Below are 25457 nucleotides of genomic sequence, written 5' to 3'. Positions count from 1 at the left end.
AATAAAAATGTAATAATCAGCTCTCTGGAGTCGTTTGAATTGGCTCTAGCACACCCTTCTCGCTATCACAATTATAGTCTGGGTTGTCTTTTAGAAGACTTATCAGGCTTAGTATATATCTGAACACTAAACCCTTGACAAACATGGATGGTCCAATCCCTGATAAGACAACCAGAGAGCCAAAAACATGTTAGAAAAACACAATCTTCCCAGGTTGCCTCCCTGTGGGAATAATTTCTTCCCCTTACACATACCTGGCATCTCTTCCAAGAAAGTCATGGACATCTGTTCTCTGTTGGTGTGCCATGTTATTGTTAAGATTTTAGTCTCTTGTTCACTTATAATCTGTGGTCCAGGCTCCTCAGGCTCTGAACTACTGTGGATCACATTCAATCTTGGAGCCCTTCCAAAAATCATTTCTCTGGCTCATACTGCCCCTCATTCAGAATGACCTTGGAAATTTGATAATATTCATGTCTAGCATTATGATCAAAAATAAAGTAAACTGAGGCACAAAGTTCTGAGCATATTCAATCTATTGGGGAGGCTAGCAATTACCAGTAAAATGGGTCTCAGAACCTCAGAAAGCCAAAATACCCCTAAGGATGGGAGAACTCTCTTTTATAAATAAAAGGGCTTTATTTACATCATATTTATTTATAAACAAAAGACTCTAAGGAGTCAGAATGTTTCCCAGAGCTTATGCTATCTCCTCCCAGATTCATAATGCTATCCTATTATTTGTGTTCCTTTTGGATGGGAAACTGAAGGTATCTATGAGAGAAATCTCTAACATTCCAGTGAGCAAAGTATATCCACCTAGTCACAGGTGGCCAGGTTTGGGATAACTGAGTCATTTCTAGAAACTGGGATGGAAATACTTAAGCAGATGTACAGAGGACCCCATGTACACTCAGGATACACTCGGGATCAGAACGTATATGTACATTTGTGTAACTTCAGGACTGGGAATAGTCAGTCTGGAGAATCAGCCAGGATTTTCCCTCTGCAAAGGTCTTAAGAGAGCACTCCTTCCTGATCTAGGCTCTAAGCTGGGGTGTCCGACCTGAGCCTCTCTGAAAGTACAGGTAGCAACTTTTCTTTATCTCCTTGTCCTGTCCAATTTCTTATCTATTCCCTTGGAAATCCTTTCCAGGCATCTCCCTAACAAAGAGCTGAGTATCTTTCTACAGATCTCAATGTTGTCTGGATATCATGGAAGGCTTTTCTCTCATCAAGATGGCCAGCCCATCTTCCTTTTCCAATCTCCATCCTATAGAATGTTTTAATTAGCTTTATTATTTTATGTATATTTTCAAATCAGTCATATGATTATATACTGTCCCACTGCTTCCCCTATATTGAACCTTCCCTTTTAATAAAGAAAAACAGTTAAGTAAAAACTATTGATAATGCTGATCTTGTCTCACAATAAATCCAATAACTTTCACTTCCTACTTCTCCAGCCTTACAATTCTCCTTTTCACAACACACTGTCATATGGCGATATTAAATTACTTGCTTTTCCTCCCTCCACTGACTACTGACCTCTCTGGCTTCCTTTAAAACCAAACTAAAATCTCACTTTCTACAGAAACCCTTCTCTAAGCCCTCTCAATCCAGTGCTTTCCCAATTATTTCTGTTTTTCCTACATATAGGTTACTTTGTATATATTTGCTTGCATGCACTCTCAATAATTGTAAGCTCCTTGAGGGCTGAGATGTTTTGCCTCTTTGTATCTTTAGCACTTAGCACAGTACCTGACATATATTAAGTACTTAATAAATATTTATTGGATTTAATTTTCCATCTTGGAATGTTCTCCCTCTTAACTCCATCTCTTAAGACTCAGCTCAAGTGCTATCTCCTACAGAGATTTCAATTCTCGAATCATCAGCTAGAACATTCCCCACTAAGATTATTGTGATCAGAGTCTCTCATACCCTCATCTCCAATAAACACTGGGCTAGTTCTTTTCCTTAAAAGATAGTAAAACTGAGTCTTGGAGTCAAATTCAAATCCAGCCTCAGGCACTTGACACTTACTAGTTATGTGATCACAGTCCAGTCACTTAATCTTCACCAAAGTTTTTTCTAAACATTATTGAAACCATTCTCCACATCTAATTGACGCAGGGGACTGAAGGCTTGGAACATTGACATCAATGCCTAAGTGCCAAAACCATAGGGAAAGAGGGGAGAAGCTCCATCTGATTTTTTCCTGTCAGTGATTTCTTTGATCTCAGAATCAATTAAAATTTGTCTATATTTGTTCTGACCTGTGTCTCTAGACAATATTCCCTCAGCCTTGCTCCTGAATCTTATTCTGCTGACATCTCATTTTCCTCTTCCTCCAAAGGGCCAAGCAACTGTGGCCCCCACACTAGAAGGGTTGGCCCTACTAAGCTTAATAAGGTCTCAATCTTGGGAGACTGCACTGTTTTTTATAGCTCCCTATCTTCATAAAGATCACCTCCCATTCCCTTACAATTCTGAACCCATCGACACAGCCCATGTTAATGATCAAGAGCTTCACATTAGAAGCACAGGTCTTGGTGAACCTAGCAATTCTACTTCTTAAGGGATCACACCTCCACAAGCCTTAACACTGGGCCATCATAGTGTGGTGATAACCCTGTTGTCTTGAAGGATATGTCGGCAGAGAATAAACTCTGACAGATTCAGTCTTCGTCAGTGAACAATGGCCAGCCCATCTAAGATCAGAAATCACTAAAAATGGATTGGCCAATGAATAAATTCATTGGTCACAGAAACCCATTTAGGTTTAGAAAAACCTAAAATGTTCCTCATCCAATGGAGCCCCATTCTGCTTCTGCAGTGATGATGTCAGAGTGATCCAAAGGAAGAAGGAGTATAAGAATTACATGGTTTGTGAACCATCCATAGTCTATTATTGAATTCCCAGGCTCTGAATATGAGATTCCTTGTTCAACAACCAAATACAAGTATATAATACTGAAGGAACTGAGCTAAGTCAAAAGAGGCCCATTGTCTATTGATGCAAGATAGGACAGAGGAGGAAGTTGCTAGGGGTAAATATAGTATATAGGCTCCCCTTGAAAGGGCAAAAATAAGGGAGCTGGCAGAACCAACTTTAGAGTATGTTCCTGAAGTTAAGGAGAAATCACCCTCATTTTATAACTGATAAAATTGAGGCATATTGACATAAAGTGACTTATAAAGTGATTTGCCCAGGTCACAACTAGTAAGGACTGAGGCAGAATCTGAACTCTGGTCTTTCTGATTTCAGGTCCAGCACTCTGTTCACTAATATCTACTGTCTCTACTACAGAGGCTGAGCTAGAAAAATCCTAGAAAAAACAGCAATAACTCCAGACTAGTTAACACATACACAGATTCCTGATGACTTCAATAGGAATGTGAGCAAAGAAGAAGATAATAAAGGGAAAATAGGGTCCAAAAAGTCATTCTTCAGCAATAAGGGAAGCCCAAGGTATATGGATTGCCTCAAATCTCCTACCTATGTATGATGGATATTTACTTCCCGAAAAGAATAGTGAAGTACTAGATATAATGAGAAACAAACATCACAGAATATAAAACTGCTATTACAACAGAGAGGAAATGAATTCAGATGTGGTGATACAAGCCTAGAGACCAAGGCTGATGTTCAGAGATGCCATAGGGTTAATGCTGATCAGATGACTACAGTTAAGGAAAGGAAGGAAGGAAAGAAAGGAAGAAAAAGAAGATCAGTTAGAAGTGTTGGAGTTATCTATAAATCAGCTTCACAAAATACAACTCAATTCAACTTCACAGAAAGAACTTTGTACTTCATTCCCATAAAGATTATAGAGGGGTGAGAGAGAGAGAAAGTAATGAGAAAGAACTACCCACCATTCATTATGGACACTCTTGTGGTACAAACAAGCAATCACAAAAGGTTGTCAGGGAGAGACAGAGAGAAAAGAGGAAGAAAAAAGGGAGGAAGAAAAAGATGAAGAGAGAAAGGAAGGGAAGGAGGGAGAGAGAGACCAGACCAGTTAGCAATGTGGGAGTAATATCTAATCAGCGGTGTACAATTCAATTTCACAGAATGAAATATGTAGTTCATTCCCATAAAGATTATATAAGGGTGAGAAACAATTATGAGAAAGAACTACCCACATCCATTAAAAGCACTCTTATGGTACAAACAAGCAATCAAAAATGGTATTTCCCAGCATAACCAAGCAAAAGATCTCATATTATTTAATGTATGTTTTTTTTAAGTATTTTACTCAGGAAGTGTATCAAAGAAAGTTCCCATTTTATAAACACCAAAATAGTAATAGCAGCACTTTTTGCAATAGCAAATAATAATAGCCCATATGTTTATAGCCCTTTAAGATTTGCAAAGCACTATTATTATCCCCATTTTACAGATAAGTGAGGCTTCAAGAATTGTTAATTACTGAGTCAGGATTCAAAGAACTAGAAACTGAGGAATGGACAAACCAAATAAAATTTAACTGACTAAATAAATTGCAACGCAATGGATGTAAAAAAAATTGAATATAAAGACTAGAGAGAAGCATGGAAAGATTGCTATGAATATGCAGAGTAAAGCAAGCAGCATTATAAAAAGTCTACGGAATGACTGCTGCAGTGTAAATGTAAAGGCAAAATAGAACTGAACACAGAATGATTATAATGATTAAGCTTGATCTGAGAGAAGAAAGGAGGAAATATTCCTTCCTTCCTCTGTAGACATAGGGGGTTAATGGATGTAGGACATTGCACATAAAATCTGACTTGGTGAACAAATAGGTTAGTTTTCTTGAATTTGTTCCTCTTTATTCCTTCTTTTTTTATTCTTTGTCACAAAAGGATTGCTCTCTGGCGGGGGGCAGCGGGGAAAAGGGGAGTAAATATATTTGGAATTTAAGAGGAAGTAAAAACAAAAGATACCAATAATTTTTTTACATCTTTTGTCTTGGTAGAATAAAAGTGAGACTCTCCTCCAAAGTGATAGTTCCCATGTACATAATATCAGACTCCTTAATAAATGCAACCAGACATAACTTTTCAATGATCTACTGAAAAGAGGTCACCCAGCACATACACAGAACACTGACATATATTTGAAATCCAAAAGCTCTGAATTCACTCTGTAACTCTGCTGTGTGATTTTTGGGCAAGTCACTCAATTTTTCTAGGAGTCAGCTTCCTCATCTATTAAATGGAAGAGTTCAAATAAGGCATGTCCTTCCTTATCCAATGCTTGTGATCCTATGATCAATTATGTAATGAAAAGACTAAAGGTCAGTTCTCTGCTGGCAGAGGTATTTAGAGCATGTCTCCAGGAAACTCTGGAAACAATATTTTGGACATAAGCCCTAGGAAAAAGCCAAAGACAAAGTTTGGAAAGACAAGCTAAGGAAAGGAAAGGAAAAGAGGACAAGCAAGCTAGTAAGTTCAGTAATGCAAAAGCTACAAGAGCAAGGGTATGCAGAGAGGGAAACATTTTACAAGCAGCAGAAGAAAAAAGTACAAAGGAAATACTTTTAGATAAAATATGCATTATTAACACTTTCTGAAATCTAAACAATCAATTGGGTTCACCAGTTTCTACTCACACTGAAAATTTAACATTCGGTACTCTAAAAGTCAGTTGAGTCCAGCACATCCCTGGCTACAACTGTGACTGCCATTTCCATTGGAAGATATCGAGCAGAGCTTAAAAGAGAAAAATGCATCTTAGCCAAAAGGGCTCACCTCTTTTGGACAGAGTCCAAATGGGAAGACAGATTCCCTAAAGTTAGTGAGTTCCTTCCAGATGCTCCCATTTATGAATGATCTCATGCTGACTACATCAAGCCCCAGAATATCACTATGGTACCCCCTTTAGTGAGATCCACAAAAGCATATTGTCTGGACTGTAATATCTATTTGGCTAGGCAGTCCATTGAGTTAATCCATGATTACCATATTGTGGTCAGGTACTGAAGATGGACAATAAGTAAGGTCAATGACAACAGTGAATTATACTGTACTTGAAAAATTGTAACACATTTCTGATCATTCCAATCCTTTTAACTCTAATATTTGACTCTAATAATAGGAGCAGTAGGCCTGGAATCAGGAGACCTGAGTTCAAATTCTGTCTCAGACACAATACTGTGTGATTCTAGGCAAGTCCCTTAATCTCTGTATCAACTATAAAGTGGAGATAATGATAATACCTTCCCTGTTTTGAGAAGACAAGATAACATCTATAAAGTAATTTTCAAAATTTGTAAATGCTAGCTTGTATTAATATTCTTTTGGTTATACCACACAAGTCATACATGAACACCACAATTTCTGCCTTTATATCTTAAGCAGAAGGACCAGTGGATTTGAAATCAGGTTTTTGAAATCAAATTCTGACTTTGCTATTTACTAATTGTGAAGCCCTTGGGCAAGTCACATGAGCTTTATTGGAGGAGGGGTTCAAACTCCTCATTTGTAAAATGAAATGATCTCCAAGATCCCTTATACATCTAGATCAATGACCCTATCAAGTCCTTCCCCTTCCTGAGTATCTCAATTTCTTCATCTGTCAAATGAAGATGCTGGAACAGACTGCCCCTGAGCTCTCTCTTCCAGCTCAAAGTCCTTTGGTAGAATAATTATATTCCTGAGAAGTCAATGATCAGACCAGAGTTAAGAGTCACTCAGCAATGCCAGATTGGAGATAACAGTTTCTATCAAAGCTTCAATTGCGCTATCATGAGCACAAAACATTTTTAAATGTTGACATTGAATTGAGAAATGTTAGATAAGAAATCTTGGTTTGTTGATCAGTTGAGATTTAAAATCCAAAATTATTTAAAGTAGCGTAGGTCTAATTTGTATCTCACCTTCCACCCAAGGCAGTAATCCCCTCTCCAAGACAACTGGGTCAAGTGATGATCCAGCTTCCGTTTAAACACTTCCATGAGCCCAATACCTCCCCCAAGGTCACCCATCCCATCTGTGCAGGGCTCTGGTTATTATTATATCTGGTACTTCTATTGAGCCAAGCTATGATTCCAGAGGGTTAGTTATCACAGTGTAGTGGAAAGAGTGTAAGGCCTGAAGTTAGAAGAGGGTGGAGTTTGTATTCATTTTTCATACCCATTAACTATATAACCACAAGCATGTCTCTTAACACATCTGCAAAATGAGGAAATGCTAAGGTTATATCTTATCTCATAAGAGTGTTTTTAAGATCAAATAAGCTAATGTCATAAACAATTTACAAAATTGCTTTATAAATATCAGTTGTAACGTTAATAGTTATTCTTATCAAGATCTTATTTATTGCAATAATAATAATGAGATTATTTGTGACCAGTTTGAAGTTTTTTTCTTTTCCTCCTCCTCATCCCAACCCTGAAAGCCCCAAAGAAATAGACAATATGAAATCAAATTGCCTATAAAGAGAGTCAATCATGCTCTATATTTCCCCAAAGTGGAGATATTTGAAAAAGTCACTTGCTTTAAAGGAAATGGGCCAAATAGCTTCAGAGAGAAAAGCAGCAGAAACATTGAAACTCACAGCATGAATTCACCAGATGGTTACAGAGCCACCCAGGCCCAAGCAATAGCTATTCCTGAACAAAGAACCTCCAATGACCTCTAATCCTACTAAATCACTGGCCTCCCTCCAGGTTTTGCCTGGGGATCGTCCTGGAAATAACTGCTAGCTTCTCCAGGAGTCAGAATGCGTGACTGTCAGAGTGAGACACACTGATTCTGGTGAATCAGTTATTCCACCCCTTCTTCCTTTGACCTCTGAGTAGATTGGGGAATTGAGGGCTCAACAGGAAGGCTGTTCAGAAACTCGGCAAATTTTAAAACCAAGGTTGTTCATCACCAATTGTCTGCTTTAGTCCATGTATTCTCTACAAACCATGTGTGATTAATTCTTTCAAGCCACACAGAGTTGGGAAGGAAGGAAAAATCCTAATGGTAAGGGGAACACAAGCCAATCACAAGTCATTGATGGATTATTTCATAATTTTTTTTTTTGGTGAGGCAATTGGGTTAAGTGACTTGCCCAGAGTCACACAGCTAGGATGTGTTAAGTGTCTGTGGTCAAATTTGAACCCAGGTCCTCCTGACTTCAGGGCTGGTGCTCTGGTACTCTACCCATTGTACCACCTGGCTGTCCCCATTGCTTTATATCTTGAACCACATGAGACTGAGCCTGGACCAAGGTAATTTGCACATGTGCAAAGGGACTCAGGATAACTGGGGGAATGTGTGCGATTGACAATTTTGCACAACTCTGCCTCAGGGCAGTCCAATTCATGCTCAAATCCTCATAATCCCATTGGTCCAAGAACAAAGGGACTCAGAACCCATGGGCACCTTCACCAAGGTATTTAATACATGGATTGGAGTGCCACCTGGTGGCTTGTCCAGATATTGCACTATGGCTAGCCATTCTTGGGAGCCTGTATATATCTTGCCTGTCTTTGGAGCTATCATCAAAAGCAAATGAACCCAAAGAAAGGAACATTGTTAACAGGAAGCGGCTTGGTGTACTGGAGATATTAGACTTTCAATAAGAAAATTTGGGTTCAAATCCTGGATCTTACATTCCTTGCCACTGACTAATGGTTCAACATCAGAAACCGATAAGATTTTATCAGTAGAAATGATATGGTCATTAACGTTTTAATTTATGACTACCCACACAAGGACCAGGAGACTTTCCCATCTGCCTTACAGCTGAAATTCCCTATGCAATATCTTCTCCTATTAGAATATGAGCTCCGGGCGCAGCGGATAGAGCACCAGCCCTGAAGTCAGGACGACCTGGGTTCAAATCCGACCTCAGACACAACATTATCTAGTTGTCTGACCCTGGGCAAGTCACTTAGCCCCAATTACCTCAGAGAATATGAGCAAGAGCAGAGACTGCTTTTTCAGAGCTTAAAATATACTTTGCAGACAATAAATGCTTAATTCATGCTTTAATCATTCATTTAGGTCAAGAATTAATAAGGCCACATTTCTACAGGACTTTAAGGGAATGAGTTAAAATGGGATGCGGACTCAGGAGACCTGGATCTCTCACTGACTCCCTGTGTGATATTGGGCAAGTCACTACCCTTCTCTGGGTGAGCCTCAGTTTCCTCATCTATAAAAGGAAGGAGGAAAGGTTAAACTATATTCTCTGAGGTTCCTTCCAGCTCTAAATCTATGATCCTGTAATCCTGTCATCTGGTAGAGAAAAGAAGAGTATAAAGAGGATCAAAGAGGATCTCCAAAGTTTTTTCCAGGTCTAAGCATCCTTCACCTCTAAAACTCTGTGATTTACAAGGTACTTTCTTTGTGTCAGTCCTGTGAGGGAGGTACTCCAGGCATCATTATTTGCATTTTATACATGAGGGAACTGAGGCTCAGAGTTCTGGTGATTTGCCCACAATCACACAGCTAGCCAGTGTTAGTGCCAAGACTCTTCCCAGGTCTCCTAATTGCAACCCCAACCATGTTTCCAGGCTATGTGCTGCCTCTAAAGTTTATCTTGCATACGTACCTCTGACCCTCCCCGCAAAAGGCTCGGCTCTGAAATAAGCAGAGATGGGGAACCGCTTGCTAGTTCTACAGTAGTTACATGTACCATGCAGTATCTCTATCAAGGAACCTGGTTGGAATATTTTTTCTCTTATTAGTTCTGCCTACATGAAAAAGATTTTTAAGTTAAACTTTTTTAATGGAAAAAAATAGCCTCCCATTCTATCCCATTTACCTTCTGCAAGATGGGCATGGGACAAGCGTTGTCAAAGAAGACACAGTTGAAGGCTCCATAGACACCCTCAGAAATATGGTACACGATACTCTTGGGAGAGGCCCCGTCTTCCTCTGTGAAGGGGAAGGGCAAGAGGGTCAGGGAGAATAGTCAGAACCCTGGCCAGGGAAATTCCCTGGGCTTTCCTAGAGTTGCAATGATGGATTCCTCCTCCCAGTAGGCCATCCCTACAGGCTGACTGGGGTTCCCCTCTCCCCAAGAGGCCAGGCCATTGCTAATCACCCTCAAAAGGAAAGGCAACATGGCATAAGAGAAAGGATTTGGAGCCACAGGTACCAGCTTTGCAATGGACTATCTGAATCACTTTGGGCAAATTGTTTTATACCCCTGGGCTTCAGTTTCCTTATCTGTAAAATGGGGAAGTTGGAGTAGATAATCTAAGATCCTTTTCCTGAGATATTATGGAAGCAGTGGGGAAAAAACTGTAGTAAAGGACCTGTGTTTGAAAACTAGCTCTGCTTATTATCTTTGTGATTGGGTGGGAGGGGAAGACACTTCAACTTCTTGGGGACTTCTCTCTTGTAAAATGAGAACTATTGAATTAGATGCTCTCTGAAGTTCCTTCCTGTTCTAACTCTATGATCTTATATTTCTAGCTTTAAATTCTATGGGTCTATGGATCGAGGAAAGGCAAAAAGGAAAGGACATCCTCCTCCACTCCAAGCATATGGTTCTCTACATACAGAGATACCCTTTGATAACAGTTATCTTGTTGACCACCTTTCACAATATGCTTGGGAGGTGAAGGAAGAAGTAGCAGGAGGAAGGATCCCCCAGTTCCTCTACCCAATCTGGGTCCCCATGATCAGAATGTTTCTTCCCATCTCTGCCATGCCAGGTTCCCACAAATCCTGCCAAACAGCTACCTCCTCCTCCAGGCAGCCTTCTCAAATTAATCCTGGCCAATTCCAAGCACTGATGTCATCTCAGATCCTTTTGCATGTGGTTCGTATAGTCTGTTCACACACTGAAATCGTGCCTGCATAAAACCCAACCAGCCTAAGAGGAACCTCCCAAGGGAAAGGACACCAAGCTTCCTTGGCCATCTTCCCCACCCCAAACCCCCACGCAACTTACCATCCAAGCCAGCCTGATCTGATGGAACTTCTTTCTTGGCAACAATCCTGACAGCCAAGGTAAAAGCAGAAGCCACATAATAGCGTCCAGGCTCAGCCAGAATGTCTACTCCACAGCCTTCAGGAAAGTACATATCCAAGGCTGAGTTGATCACAGAAGCCATCTGGGGCCAGGAAAGGTAAAGAGAAATGGTGAATAAGCCCTAAGATCCCTCCAGAAATGAAAAAAAAAAGGATTGGAAAATAGACATTCTATCTTTGACCAGCCTCGTGGGGGCTCTCATGCCTCCTGCACTAAGATCAAGACTGGGCCAGAATAAAGAATCTAGACTATTCTTGACCATTTTCGTGATGTCTATCCTGGTGAGACCAAGGCCCCTCTGAAGGACCTCCAGAAAGCTAGCCCGGACATTACATTGTTTACTGCTACTCCTGAACACTGTACTTGCAAGTAAGTGGTGGAGATACTCCCTGTTCTTTTTCTTAAGGAGCTCACAGCATAGGAAAAACAGCACATGATGCCTCTGATAGACACACAAAAAGATGCTCCAGCTCAAAAATCATTCTGCCTAGAAATAAAAATCTTACTTTTAGAGTTGGAAGAAAGGTCAGAAATTACTCAATCCAATGTCTACCAGAATAGGAATCCTTTGAAACTCCTCCACCATCCCATGGTTGATAATTCTGAAACCTGGGGCGCCAAGCAGAACTGGGAAAAGAGGCATTAAACCTGTTTACTTCGGCCCCCAATATTAGTGAAAATTGCAAAAAAGCAAATTTATGCTTAATATTAGGAAAAATTTCTTAACAATTAGAGCTGTCTCCAAGTGGAATGAGCTGCCTAGGAAATGATGGGTGGTTTCCTTCCTCTGGAAGACTATGAGCAAAAAGGCTGAATTGGCTGACTGCCTCAGATATGCATTTCATAAGGAAAGCTCCTTTCAGGTATGAATTGGACTGAGACCTCTCTGAGATCTCTAAGTCAAAATCCTGTGATTTTCTAGAACTTAATCACTCCTTTCTAAGACAAAATACTTAAAAGATATCTTCAAATACTTAAAGATATGGTTCAAGTCTAGATCTTCTGACCACAAAATCCAGGGTTCCTGCCAGTCTACCATGTTTCCATAAAAGGTACATTTTATATCTAGGATGAGAGGGCATGGGAAAGGTTGTGATAGGGGAATATCCAAATGATGGAATTAAGAGCCCATTTAAGTATTCCTTTCTTTTTCTTTTGCTTCTTTTGGGAGGTAATGAGATCAAATGACCTGTCCAGAGTCACACTACTAGTGTCTGAAACAGATCTGAATTCAGGTCCTCCTGACACCAGAGTTCTTATTCTATCCACTTCACAATCAAACTGCTTCTGAAGTATTGCTTTTCAAGAATAAGCCCTGTAAGAGGCAGCTACTACAGAATCAGGTCCCACCCCTGGTGAGCTAGCATCTCCAAGGATCAAAAAGGTCAGTGGAAAAGACTCCACCTTCCTGCAACCCAGCAAAGGTAACAAAGAAACAGACACACAAAAAATGGAATCAATTATCTGAGTAGAGGTCAAAGTGTTGTTCTGTGTTTGCTTCTCCCCTATCATAGTGTGTGAAAAAAACCCAGCATCTTTTTTGTGTGTCTGTCAGAGGCATCACATGCTGTTTTTCCTAGGCTGTGAGCTCCTTAAGAAAAAGGACAGGGAGTATCTCCACCACTTGCAAGCAGCAGTAAACAATGTAATGTCCAGGCTAGCTTTCTGGAGGTCCTTCTGATGGGCCTTGGTCTCACCAGGATAGACATCACGAAAATGGCCAAGAATAGTCTAGATTCTTTTTTCTGGCCCAGTTTTGATCTTAGTGCAGGAGGCATGAGAGCCACCACAAGCCTGGTCAAAGATAGAATGTCTATTTTCCAGTCCTTCTTAACCCTTATATAGCCCATTACAATTACAGTATACTGAGTATGTATGAACTAGAGAACCATTACATCACCATACTAAGTACTAAGTATATATGTGAACTAGAGAACAATCATTTCATCAATTCCACTGAGTTAACACCTTGTTTCAAGTACACTTCTTCAAAGTTCCGCCCTCTACAACTTAACAAATTTTTAATTAATTTTGTTGTTTATTTTTGATTCTCCATGACCCCAACTTGGGGTTTTCTTGGTGGTTTGCTGTTTCCTTTTTCAGCTTATTTTACAAATAAAGAAATTGAAGCAAATGGGATTAAGTGACTTGCCCAGAGTCACATAACTAGTGAGTATCTGAGGCCAGATTTGAACTCAGGAAGATGACTCCAAGCATGGCAGTCCAGTCACTGTGCCAAGTAGCTGATTAGAAAAATAGCCAGCATTAGCAATTCAGCTGCCTCCTTAAAATCCAAAGAGAAATAGTAAGAGGGGGTGATTAAGGGAAAAAATTATGATTAAAGACCTCCTTGTGATTCTAGGCAAGTGGCCAGTTTAAAAAACCGCAGACAAAAAATTATCAGTTTGCAATGGTGGAGGTAAGCTTCCTCATCGAGAGTTCCCTAAGCATATCAGGTCATCGGTCCAGTTCCAAGAGTGCTGATAATATTCAGTCATGAATGCCCACTGCTGCTCTTTCTCCTTCTTAGAGGACTGGGAAAAGTCCTGGATTTGAAGTCCATGGACCAGAATTTAAATTCCAACTCTCCACTTTATTATGTTGAGCTCTTAGGGGCAAATTTCTTCTCCCTTTCCGGGCCATCATTTTGTCACATGTAAGATGATTTCACCAGTGCTTAGATGAGACCCCTGGGTTCTCAGTGGCTAGAGCAGCTGGGAACAAGTTCTAAAAAACTTCAAAAGTTTGGACTGGTGATGTGTCTGGAATCCAAAAGATCAGCCCAGCTAAGTGCAGAGAAATTCACCAATAAAGGGTTAGCCACTAAGAGATAAAGCTATGGGGTCACAGCCACCTGTAAAGACCACATACTAAGGCAGAGAGGAGCTGCTCTGTATGTAAGTGAAGGAAATCACAAGTCCCTAAAATAACAAAGCATTATTGCTATCAATAGTACTCTGTTATTGTTACTTTCGTTGATTGTTATAGATAAGAGTTCACATACCTTACCACTTTTGATCTTTAGCAAAAGGCCTGTGGAGTAGTCAGGTTAGACAAGTATTAACCTCTCCATTTTACAAGAGGGGAAACTAAGACTCCAAGATTTAGCACATAACCTGTCAAGTAGCAGAGCCAGTATTCAAATCCAGTTCTCATGACTATAAGTCCAAGACTCTGTCCAAATTGGGGGAAGGAAAGCTACATTATAAATTTTACTAGGACTCTTCAATCTTCCTCCTATTGTCCTGCCCTCCCTAACTCCTCCCTTGTCACCTCTTATTTCAGCAATAGGGAAGCAGTACTTTGCTCCTTAGGACATCATTCAAGGTCCAGGATCTTTCCTGAGCCTCCCCTCAAAGTTGTGCTTTCAAACTCTTAAAATTACCTTCTATAAAAATTGATTTCTCTGCACGTGTTCTGTCAATCATTAAGAATTTATTAAATGCCCATTATGTGCCAGGCTCCAGGAATACAAAGAAAAAATAAAAACAGTCCCTCATAAGGAGCTTATTCTATTGGGAGAGGTAAACAAAAGAATATATGAGGTAATTTGGGGGGAGGAGAAAGAAGGAAGGAAAGTAGAGAACAAAAGAGAGCAAGAATGCCCTCATATAGAAGGAGGTGCTTGAGTTGCATTTTGCTCCCGTAGAGTGTAAGCTCCCTGAGAGTAGGAACTGTTTCCTTTGTCTTTGTATCCAAAATGTCCAGGACCATAATATAAAACAGAGGCATGGAACCACATGACTGGGTCACAGCTCTGATTTTACCATCTTATATGTTTACTGAATTGATATAATGACAGAGCTGGGAGGGCTGGGATAAGGTGGAACCTGAGGATTCTTGGTGGAGTTTATTCCCACAGACTCTGTGCATCCCCCTCCCCCATACCAGGATCCTCTGAGATTTCCTGGGAGAAGGAGCCCACAGATCATTAGACTTTTACCTCTTCAAATCTGACTTTGGAGTCCTCAGTGCCAGGAAAGCCACCTCCAAGATCCAGGATGTGCATCCGGTAGCCCAGCTCAGTCCCCATTTCAAACACCAGGCGAGCATCTGCGATGGATTGAGTAAAGGCCTGAGGGTCGGAGGCGCAGCCACTTCCAACATGAAAACTAAAGAGAAAGAATCCTGCTCTAAGCGAAGGGACTTACTGAGGGATGAGGGGAGAGGAGAAGGGGAGAAAAGAAGGGAAGGGAGGAAGAGAAGGATGAGAGAGAAGGCAGAAGGAAGGGAAGAGAGGGAGTTAAGACAGGAGAGGGGAAGGGGAAGGAGGAGGAGGAGGAAAAAGTAGCCCCTCCTCAACCCTACCAGCTACAGAGTTGTAGGTCTTAAGAGGTAAAAGGAATGTACCCATTCTACAGAGGAAGCAACTGAACCCAGAAAAATAAAGGACCTTGGGTAATGGAGAAAGAAAGTAGAAAAGGGGTCACCCCTTATCTGATATAAAAAATTGTATTCTGGGAGAGAAGTGGGTTATTACAAGGGGAAATTTAACCAATGTCAAAACAAAAGACATCAATAAAAATGTATTGACCGGATATTTAAAGAGGGAAATGTCTGACATATAAAATGTTAGAACCATAAGGGAAGCTTAAAGGCCACCTACTTCAGCTCCCTCAATTTACTGATGCAGAGATGGAGGTCCAAGGAAATGATAAAACACAGCTAATAAGGACAAAATCATGTGGAGGCATCTCTAATAGGAGTCTAAGCAGAGAGGTTCTGTAATTTCCCCCATGCCCTTTCCCAATCCCACCCCTGAAAAGGTCAGCTGACTGCCAAAGTCATCAAGTTAGTGATCCCTCTGGGATGCCTCCATCAGATTCCTCCTAATAACACTAATGAATATTTGTAAGACAAACCAGCCTCAATCAACCCAGAGAGATTAATCAGCTGGAAAGTGATTGCAAAGTGATTTGCTTTTGCCTAAGAACCCAATTTAAAATTTCCAAAATATCCTCCCTTATATTATTCTCATATACTTTCATAACATCTCTGGATATACTTTCATAACATCTCTGGGACTTAGGCAGAGCTAATATTAATATCCACCCTTTGCAGATGAGGAAAATAAGGTCCAGGGTGGGTAACTGATTTGCCCAACGTCACACAGCCGGAACATGGCTATAGGAACCCAGAGTCTAACAGGTTTCCACCCACCCAGAGGAGGCAGGTCACCTGGGAGGAACATTCACTGACCTAACACCCACCACATCCATGTTCATCTTCTTGGCAGTTTCTAGCAGGTGTCTACAGGACTTCAGAGTAGCACCGAGCTTCATGCTCAGGCGGGCAGGAGAGCAGGAGTCATCTGTGGCAATGCGTAAAACCATCCTGTGGGGAGACACGCACACCCCGCCCTCCCCGCTGGGTGGAGATCCACCCCCCTCCACAGGGTTCTCTTGCTTGCTGCTCCTCCAGGACATCTCTCCTGGGCCAGCAGGCTGCAGGCCACCTGGCTTAGAACCATTCAACTACCAAGCATCCCCAGCAAGGGAGCCATGGTGGGCACATACCCCCCAACGCCCTAGTCTGAGGGGCCAAAGCTGCGGCTTAGCCTTAGTATTTTCCTACCACAGACCACCACCTCCAGTTTTTAGGCATCTCTCTTTCTTCACCCACCTCTGACTCCCTTTTTTCCCCCTCTCTATAACAGATGCTACTGAGATTATAGCCAAGGGATTCCTTAGCCAGGAAGACCACCCTGGACCAGATAGCGCCAGATAGGCTGGATTAAAAAGTGTGAATGGTGCCATATGGTCCCACACAGTGACCCACAGACAAGTAATATACATTTTCTTTCTTCATTGGCCACCTTCATCTCATCATCAAAACCTTCAGTGGCTCCCTATTGCCCTTCAAAATCATTCCACACTCTTCCCCCGCCACTGGCGTTTTCAGGCCCTCTACCATCTGGCCCCAAGCTCCTAGATCCAAAACAAACCCTCAATTCTAGATTGAATATATAGGAAAAAAACGTATTTATTGTTTAAATTGTTCATATAGGGATTTGTTGCCTTTAAGGAACATCGGCTGAGGGCTTCACGAACCTATAGGATCCTTGCTTAGTATATGGCAAATCGTACCAGGATCTAGAGTCATAGGACCATATCTGTAAAATGGGCAACACTGGACTCCCTGACCAATTTATTGCCATTCATGGTAACCCATGCCTGTGAGATCCCTCCTTCCCTGCTCTGGAAGTCTGGTCCTCTGATTAACTGAGGTTCATATCTGAATTCAAAATCTATGTTTCTATCTCTGCAGCTGAGTGACTGTAAAAAGTCAGATTCAACAGAGCTGCCCACAACCCCCATCCTTACCCTCAAGGTACCACTGACAGTAGCCCAAATTTCTATCCTACTTAAAGCTTTTCAATATGCAGTGTGCTACAATATATCCCGCCTAGCTTCAGAAAACCCATTGTTAAATGTTCAGGGTGAGCATTTTACTCCTCAGAAACTAATAAATACTAGCTCCTTCCTTCCTTTAGGATGTATGTTGTTATTCTGGTGGTTGTTAGAAGTGATGGAGAAGATGTTTTAAAATATGGCCAAGATCCATTTTCTCCACCAGAGAATCTTTTATTAAACATTTACTGGGCACATCCTTTCTTCATATATAAGAAGGTGAATGCTATGTGAGCATTATTATCCCCACATAATTGAGGAAGAAACTGAGAGATGGAAAGTTAAATGATTTAAAAGCAAAGTATCAATAATGTAAAACTAGAATGGCCCATAGGAGCAATCTAGTCCAAACCTTCAATTTTACAAGTGATAATTTATAATAAAATTTTATATAACATATATTAGTATATTATATGTACCACATTTTATATATAATAGATACATGTAGTCATAAGATGGTCACCTGCTCTTACTGGACAAGGATTGGTCCAGAGGTACAAAAATATTTTGAAGGACTTTCCATGTAGTTGTGATCTCTACCACACTAAGCTTGGTCACCATCACAAGGCAAAACCAAAGGAGGAAGACCTCTAACTTCCTATAATTGAGTAAGTGACAGAATCTGCAGCTCACAACTCTGAGGCCTTATATACAGAACTTTGATATGATTCTACCAAATTGATTAATATATTGGAATAGAGTAAGGGTTCAAATGAATTATTTCTCCCAATAATTATATACTTATAATAATTTATAAATATTTCATTTTATGCTGACAACAACTCTGGGAGGCTGGAGCTACATATGAGGATAGTGAGACCCAGAAAATGTAAGTAGCTTGTCCAAGATCACACAAACCAACTCCAAGCTCTATCAGTCTTAATACAACTATAAACTAGTTATAGAATCATTAAGGCTTACTAATTACACTAAAGACAATCCAACACTTATTTTCTACCTAAGGGAACTGGGGGAATTACTATACCAAGGTCACATATAGCTATTAAAGAGCAGAGCCAAATCTTGACTCCAGGCTTCAGAACTTTAGGAGCTGGACAGATCCTTAGAGGTCAAAAGTCCAAACTGCATCTGAACAAGAATTTCCCACACACACACACTCCTATACCTCTACAAGAGCCTGTGTTGTTGATGTGAGGATTGGATTCGGCTCCTCAGATTGTTCTGTGCAACCTTGGACAAGTAGATTAATTTATTTGAGACCTCAGAGTCATTATCTCGATAAAGTGAGGGGAGTTATACCTTTTAAAAGGTCCCTTTTTTCAATTCTAAATCTATGATATGGAGAAATGGTCATTGACTACTGCATCTCAATTTTCAGTTCTGAACTCTCATCATTAATAGTCATCCAGCCTCCTCTTGAAGACTTTCAATACTAGGGAATCCGTTCCTCCCCCCAGGGAACTTTGGTCCCTTTGGATGACTCTTAGGGAAACTTTTCCTTACAATCAGCCTACCTGGCAGTGGGGTGGGACCTCGCCACCTTCGCCAGCTCCACCTCGTTGTCAAAGCTGAGCACTCGAATGCCAAGCCTGGCAGCCTGCTTCACCTGGGCAGCCTGCTTGCATGGGCTGGTATAGATGATCTTGTGGGCAGGGACCCCAATGTGCCGTAGCAGCTCCATCTCTGCCTACAAGGACAGTAAGGGACTGAGCTCTGTCCTTGCTGTAGTCCATCCTGGACCCTATGCAGCAAGACTCCAGCAAGTTGGTTAATCATCATCCCATGAGCTAATTGGGAATTTGGACTTCCTAGAGGAGTTGGAATTGGAGTTAGGATGTTAAATGGTAGATAAGAATTCAACAAAAGGCAGCCTGGCCCAGTGAATATGACAAGCAGCCTCAGAGTCTGGAAGTCACAGTGAGGTTCAAGTGCCATCTCTGGTACAATACTGACTGCATAATTCTAGACAAGCTCCTTAAATCTCGATGTCCGTGGATCAACTCTCTAAGACAAGAAGTTACAGACAGAAATTCCCTACAAAGAAGAAAGGAAGGAAGGAAGAAGAAAGAGAAAAAGAGATGGAAAGAAGGAAGGAAAAGGAAGGGAAGGGAAGGAAGGAAGGAAGGGAAGGAAGGAAGGAAGGGAGAGAAGGGGAAGGAAGGGAGAAAAGGAAGGGGAAGGAAGGGAGAAAAGGAAAGGGAAGGAGGGAGAGGGAGGGAAAAAGAAAAGGGAGAGAGGGAGAAAGGAAAAGGAAGGAAGGAGGGAGAAAGAAAAGGGAGGGAGGGAAGGAGAAAGGAAATGAGGGAGGGAAGGAGAGAAGAAGGGAGGGAAGGAGGGAGAGAAGGACATTTCTTCAGATTCAGAAAATAGGGTCAATATATCGATTTAGCATGGGACTCCCTCCTTCTTGACCCTCTTTTCCCCCACCTAATCCCAAACTCCAAGGGAGATACAGCGGGACCAATCCCAGGGCCCTACAGTTCCCCTTCTACCACTACCCCATCCAGGAAATGAACCCTGAGGGAGTCTCTCCAAGTGTCTAAAATCCCCAGGAGGGTTTTCTCTGATCAGCCTAGAGAAAGGTAAGAGGTAAACAACTCTTGGCTGAACTACTAAGAATTACTCAACAAAGGAGATGATCTATTACAATAGTGCACATCAAGCTACATTTCATCCCCAGGCTCATTCTTTCAACCCCACTCAAATCTTATCTTCTTCAGTGTAACCCATAACCTAGATTTATCATTCCACCCCTCTTCTCTCATTGCCTGGTCCAAATCCTATCCACTCTTCAAGCTTCTCCATTAAGTCTTTCCTGACAATTCTAACCCAAAGAGACGATAATGAATATTGCTGTAATCCAAGAAATGACTAGGCAGATGATTTCAGAAAAAAGAAAAAAAAACTGGGGAGACTTATATAAACTGATGCTTAAGTGAAGTGAGCAGAACCAGAAGAACACTATACACAATAATAATGATAATTAACTGTGAAAGATTTAGCTACTCTTGTCAAAACAATGATCTGTCAACAATTCCAAAGGACTCATGATGAAAAATGCCATCTACATCCAGAGAGAGAACTGATGACTTCTGAGTGCCAATTGAAACATATCCTTTTTCACTTTCTTATTTTTCTTGTTTTTTTTTCCTACAACATGACTTAATATGGAAATGTTTTGCATGATTCCACATATTTATAATGGGTATTATAATACTTGTCTTCTCAATGGGTGGTGGAATTAGAAGGGAGGAAAATAATCTGAAACTCAAAATTTCCAAAAATGAATGTTATAAATAAATAAAATTGGAAATTTAAAAATGTTATTATTTCCCTTTCCAGTTTGCAAAATGATGTAAGGAACCTTAAGGAATCATTTAATCCAACCCCCTTATTTTCAGATGAGGAAACTAAACACCTGGAGTGGGGTAAAGTAAGCCTAGCCCTAGGACACAGTTAATGATTGACAAGACAGGCTCAAATTTACTTTTTCTGACTCCAAATGTCTGTCTACCACACACCAACTGTCCTCTAAAATCTTCCAGCCGGGATAATCAACTAATTATATGACAGGCTTGCTTCTTCTCAGATGTTCAGTGATCCAAGTAATACCAGTAAACTTTGGGTGGAAAATATCATCCACATCCAAAGAAAGAAACTATAGAGACTGAATGCAAATCAACATATGCTATATTCACTTTTTTTTCTTTGAGAAAGAACTATAGAGCCTAAATTCATCAACATATGTTATATTCATATTTTTTTATTTTTTTCTCTCATGATTCTTCCCTTTTTATTCTTATTTTTCTCTCCTGACTTGATTCATAAGGAAATATGTACAAAAATGAATGTACATGTATAACCAAAAAAAATGTTTCTACATGTAACTGGGGAAAATTTAACTTAAAAATAAATAAATAAAATGTTATGGATGGGCTCTTCAAATATTTATTGCTCTTATGATAACAGTTGTTTTGTAGACAGCATCTTTTCACATTTTAGATCCCATTCTATGATTTTTAAGGTTTGCAAGCACTTTTCTTACAATAAATATTTACAGTATTAATCTGCATTTAACAGGTAAGAAAGGTGAAGCTGAGAGAGATAGTCAAAACTAGAAAATGACAAAACTTTAAAACTTAAATCCCAAATTTCCTGATTCTGAACCTTGAGATTTTCCTTTTGTTGTTGTTGTTTTTTGAGGGGGGAAGGGTCGCTATTGTTTCTTTCACTTCATATCATTTAAGGGCAGCTAAGTAGTAGCACAGTGGATAAAGTGCTGGGCTGGACCTCATCTTCCTGTGTTCAAACCTGGCCTCAGACACTTATTAATAGCTATATGATCTTGGACAAGTCACTTAACCTTGAATACCACAGTTTTCTCATCTGTAAAATGAACTGGAGAAGGAAATGACAATAATTTGCCAAGAAAACTCCAAATGGAATCCAAAGAGACACAATTCAAAATGACTCAACGACAACTACAATACAAAAAGACTTCGATTCAATTTTAGACCTCTTGGTTCCTTTTACTGCCTCTTCAGCCCAGAATGTAACAAGAGAACTCAATAAAATGAGTAATTGGAAGACATATTTAGTGATGGTAAAAAGCCCATACATCATTACTGAAACTGCAGATAACTTTGTAGATCACTAACTTTCTCCTCCTGGATCTCAGCCTTCTCCAACTGTAACAAGAGGAGAAGGAAGGACCATGAAGTTTATCTCTCATCCTGTTCCTCACAATATACAACCCCCACAATAGTCAACCTTTGCAACATTTCTTGAATATACCCTCCTTCCACTCCTCTGCTACTGCCCAAGATTCTAGTCTCATCATCTCATAGCTGGATTACTGCAATAGTTACCTGCCGCAAGTCTCACCCTACTCCAATATCCTCACTCAGCCATCAAAGTAGTTTTTCCTAAAGCACAGTTCTGACCATGTCATTCCCCTACTCAAAATAAACTCTAATGGCTCCTCATTGCCTCCAGGATCAAAGAGAACACATGCATTTTCACTGGATTGTCTCCCATGCTGGGAATATTCTCCTTCCTCATTTTTTCTCCCTGTCTTCCTTTAAATCCCAGCTAAAATATCACCTTCTTCAGGAAGATGTTCTTAATTCTAGTGCCTACACTCATTGATTATATATATATATATATGATTTATTTATTTATGGACCCCAGGAAAGTTCCTTAACTTTGTCTCAGTTTCCTCATCTGCAAAATGAGCTAGAAAGGGAAATAGCAAACCGCTCCAGTTTCTTTGCCAAAAAAAACAAAAACAAAAAACAAGTGGTGTTATGAAAAGTTAGTTATGGCTGAAATAACTCAATAAAAACAAGGTGATCGTTCAATGCCAACAGTCTATTCTTAGATTCCTCACCCTACCCTTTCCACTTTGAAATCTAGGTTCTGAGGTTTACACCTCCCAGCTCTGACAGCGTATATTCCAAACTCTTAAAATGAAATAGGACTCTTAAAATAGGTCAGAGAAGGGAAGAAGGGGTCATTCTCCTTACCTTATTAGCACAACTGAACCCCAGCCCCAGCTCCGCCAGGGCCCTCAGCACCCCAGGGCTGCTGTTGCACTTGACGACAAAGAAGGGTCTGACCCGGGGTAGGTTCTTCAGAAAACGAAGGTGCTTCTTCACCACATCTCCTAGGTCGGCCACAAAGAAGGAGACACCTTCATCCTATACAGAAAACAGTAGTGGACCAGTTTCACTGGAATCCCTGCTCTTTCCCACATCTTTCCCCACCATTCAAAGAGCAAACTTCCAAACATCTCATCATCTCACTGCTAGGTCCCCAGGTCACTTTTTTAATTATTCCCCAAATATTGATAGGACTAAGAGTTGTGCAAGGTGGGGCAACTAAGTGGCACAGTGATTAGAGCACCAGCCCTGAAGTCAGGAGACCTGAATTCAAATTTGACCTCAGACACTTAACACTTCCTAGCTGTGTGACCCTGGACAAGTCACTTAACCCCAATTGCCTCAGCACAAAAGCAAAAAAAAAAAAGAGGGGGGCGTTGTGCAAGGTAAAATGCTTGAGCATTCTCCTCTACCTCATTTCCTCCACCTAAAAATAGTTAGATTAATCTACTTAAAAACATGGAATTGAGAGCTGGAAGAAAAGTTCAAAGATTATCAAGTCCAATCTCTTTTATTTGGCAAGTGAGGAAAATGAAGTCCTAAAGAAATGGAGCTAATTGTCCAACATCATTGGTCACTGATAGGAAACCTTTTCACATTCCTGCAATTAGCCTTTATGCATCTGCCAAATCAGGTTTCCCTTACTCTAGAGGTCTCTAAGGATTCTTTCTAGGTCCAGAGCCTATCAGTCTGTATCTTCTTCCTGCCTTCCGCTCCAGTTTACTTATCTTCTGCCTATAGAGATCTTGGGAGTGATTTACCTTTTGTTATTGCTGTTGCTGTTCAGTTCTTTCAGTCATGTCAGACTTCATGACTCCATTTGGGATTTTCTTGGCAGAGATACTGGTATGGTATTGCCATTTCTTTCTCCAGCTCATTTTACAAATGAGGAAACTGAGGTAAATAGAGTTAAGTGACTTGTCCAGGATTTCACACTAGTAAGTCTAAGACCAAATTTGAATTCAGGAAGATTCCTGACTCCAGGCCTTGTGCTGTAGACCACTGTATCATATAGCTGTCCATGTACAGGATCTCGAGTTATTATAATGAATTTAGAGCTAGAAGGTGCCTCAGTAGTCTAACTCCTTCCTTTATTTTAATCAATAAGGAAAGTTAAAATTGATTTAGTGACTTGCCCAAAGCCAACCAGGCAAGAGTATAAGAAATGAAGGATGCTAACCCATGTCCCAAGTGCCTCAAAATCCAGAGCTTAACCTGCCATACTCTAAAAGCCCACCTTCCTAGATAGTGTCTGAATTTTCCCTTATTGCAGAACATCAAATTATTCCTCTTTCTTTTCCTACCTGTGAGCCCCCCAGGGTCAGCTCCTCCAGCAGATCTCTGGTGGTGAAGCCCTCCTCCACCATCACAAAGTCTGATTCACTCAGGTAGCCAGCCATGCTTGGGAGCCACGGGGAATGCTAGGTGGACCGGCTCCCACCGCCGTAGAAAGTATGCAACACACTGCCAGGTGTGAAGGAAAGACAGGGAAGAGAAGGCCCCAGAAGGAGATCAAGGAGCAATAAGTTCCCACATGGCCTCAGCATCCTAATCCCCAATTTGTTTCCCAGAACACATCAGTATAGGATGGATTGGGGAAGAGTAAGAATGCGCCTTGTCTTGCAGGCAAGTAGAATCTCCAGGAAAAGGCCTGAGATTTCAGCATTAAATACTCTGATCTAAGAGGATATTATTAGTACAGAAAGGATGATGAGTTGCATAAACCCACTAGGATCAAGAGGACCTGGTGACCTGATCTAATTACCATTCTGACCACCCTGCCTTCTTTCTCTTTGGGCCTAGGGTTTCAAGGTACCCACAATATAGGCTCATTCCCCCCAGGTAACCAGGCTGAGACCCTCCACCCTCCCCCCCTTTTCCTTCTGGGACCCCTCCACTTACCGAGCCCCGTCCTCCTTGGGGGGGGGCAGAGCCGGGTGCGATGCTAGGGGGGCTCGCAGGTGAGCTCAGAACTTGTGCAACACCCCGAGGAGTAGCTGCTGCTGGGGAGCTGAGGCCCCTGCTCCCCAAGAAAGGGGGGAGAGAGGAAAGGAAGGGAGAAGCTAATCAGAATAAGGTGAAGGAAAGAGGGAAGGAGGAGGAGGAAAGACTTAGAAGATGGAATTTAGTGATCGTCTGACTCAAACCTCCCCCCCATTTTACAGATGACAAACGTGAGGCCCCAAAGAGTGTAAGGGACTTATCCAAGATTGGGGGCACAGAAGGAGGAGAGAGGAAGATCTCCTCCTCCTCGGGAATCCTCCCCTCCCCCCCCTTCCTCCCTTCAACTCACCTTAAAACGCATTTACACGGCTTCTGCCCATAGGTCTCCCCAGCGAGTGAATCGGATACCGGCGCCTCCGCTCCCCCCGCGGCTCCGGCCCGGCCCTGCGGCCTGCGCCCCGCCCGCCCGCAGCAGCGACTGATTCCACACCCCGCCTCCCGCCAGCCTCTCCCCTT

The 25457-nt window shown here is 41.2% G+C and overlaps 1 protein-coding gene across 2 annotated transcripts in view; it reads right to left on the bottom strand.

Moving 5' to 3' along the window:
• AZIN2 (antizyme inhibitor 2) overlaps window positions 1–25456 on the bottom strand; it is a 33835-nt gene extending 8379 nt beyond the window's left edge. The window contains exons 1-10 of one of the 2 annotated variants that reach the window (XR_004233330.1): window positions 25291–25456; window positions 24900–25017; window positions 24302–24461; window positions 22863–23036; window positions 18852–19024; window positions 16166–16300; window positions 14910–15078; window positions 10886–11048; window positions 9749–9861; window positions 9536–9643 (exon numbers count right to left, since the gene is read on the bottom strand). Coding sequence is in view for 1 of the 2 variants with exons in the window: in XM_031962310.1 (XP_031818170.1) it covers window positions 9749–9861; window positions 10886–11048; window positions 14910–15078; window positions 16166–16300; window positions 18852–19024; window positions 22863–23036; window positions 24302–24397 (1023 nt within the window). In the remaining variant the exon portion in view is untranslated. The remainder of the gene's footprint in view (window positions 1–9535; window positions 9644–9748; window positions 9862–10885; window positions 11049–14909; window positions 15079–16165; window positions 16301–18851; window positions 19025–22862; window positions 23037–24301; window positions 24462–24899; window positions 25018–25290) is intronic. The other variant, XM_031962310.1, reaches the window with a different exon arrangement.
• Between the last annotated feature and the right edge of the window lies 1 nt (window position 25457).

Source organism: Sarcophilus harrisii, chromosome 3, assembly GCF_902635505.1.
Source record: "Sarcophilus harrisii chromosome 3, mSarHar1.11, whole genome shotgun sequence".
NCBI classification, from domain to species: domain Eukaryota; kingdom Metazoa; phylum Chordata; class Mammalia; order Dasyuromorphia; family Dasyuridae; genus Sarcophilus; species Sarcophilus harrisii.
Note: the sequence above shows the minus strand (reverse complement) of the source record. Positions and strands in the feature narration are given on the sequence as shown.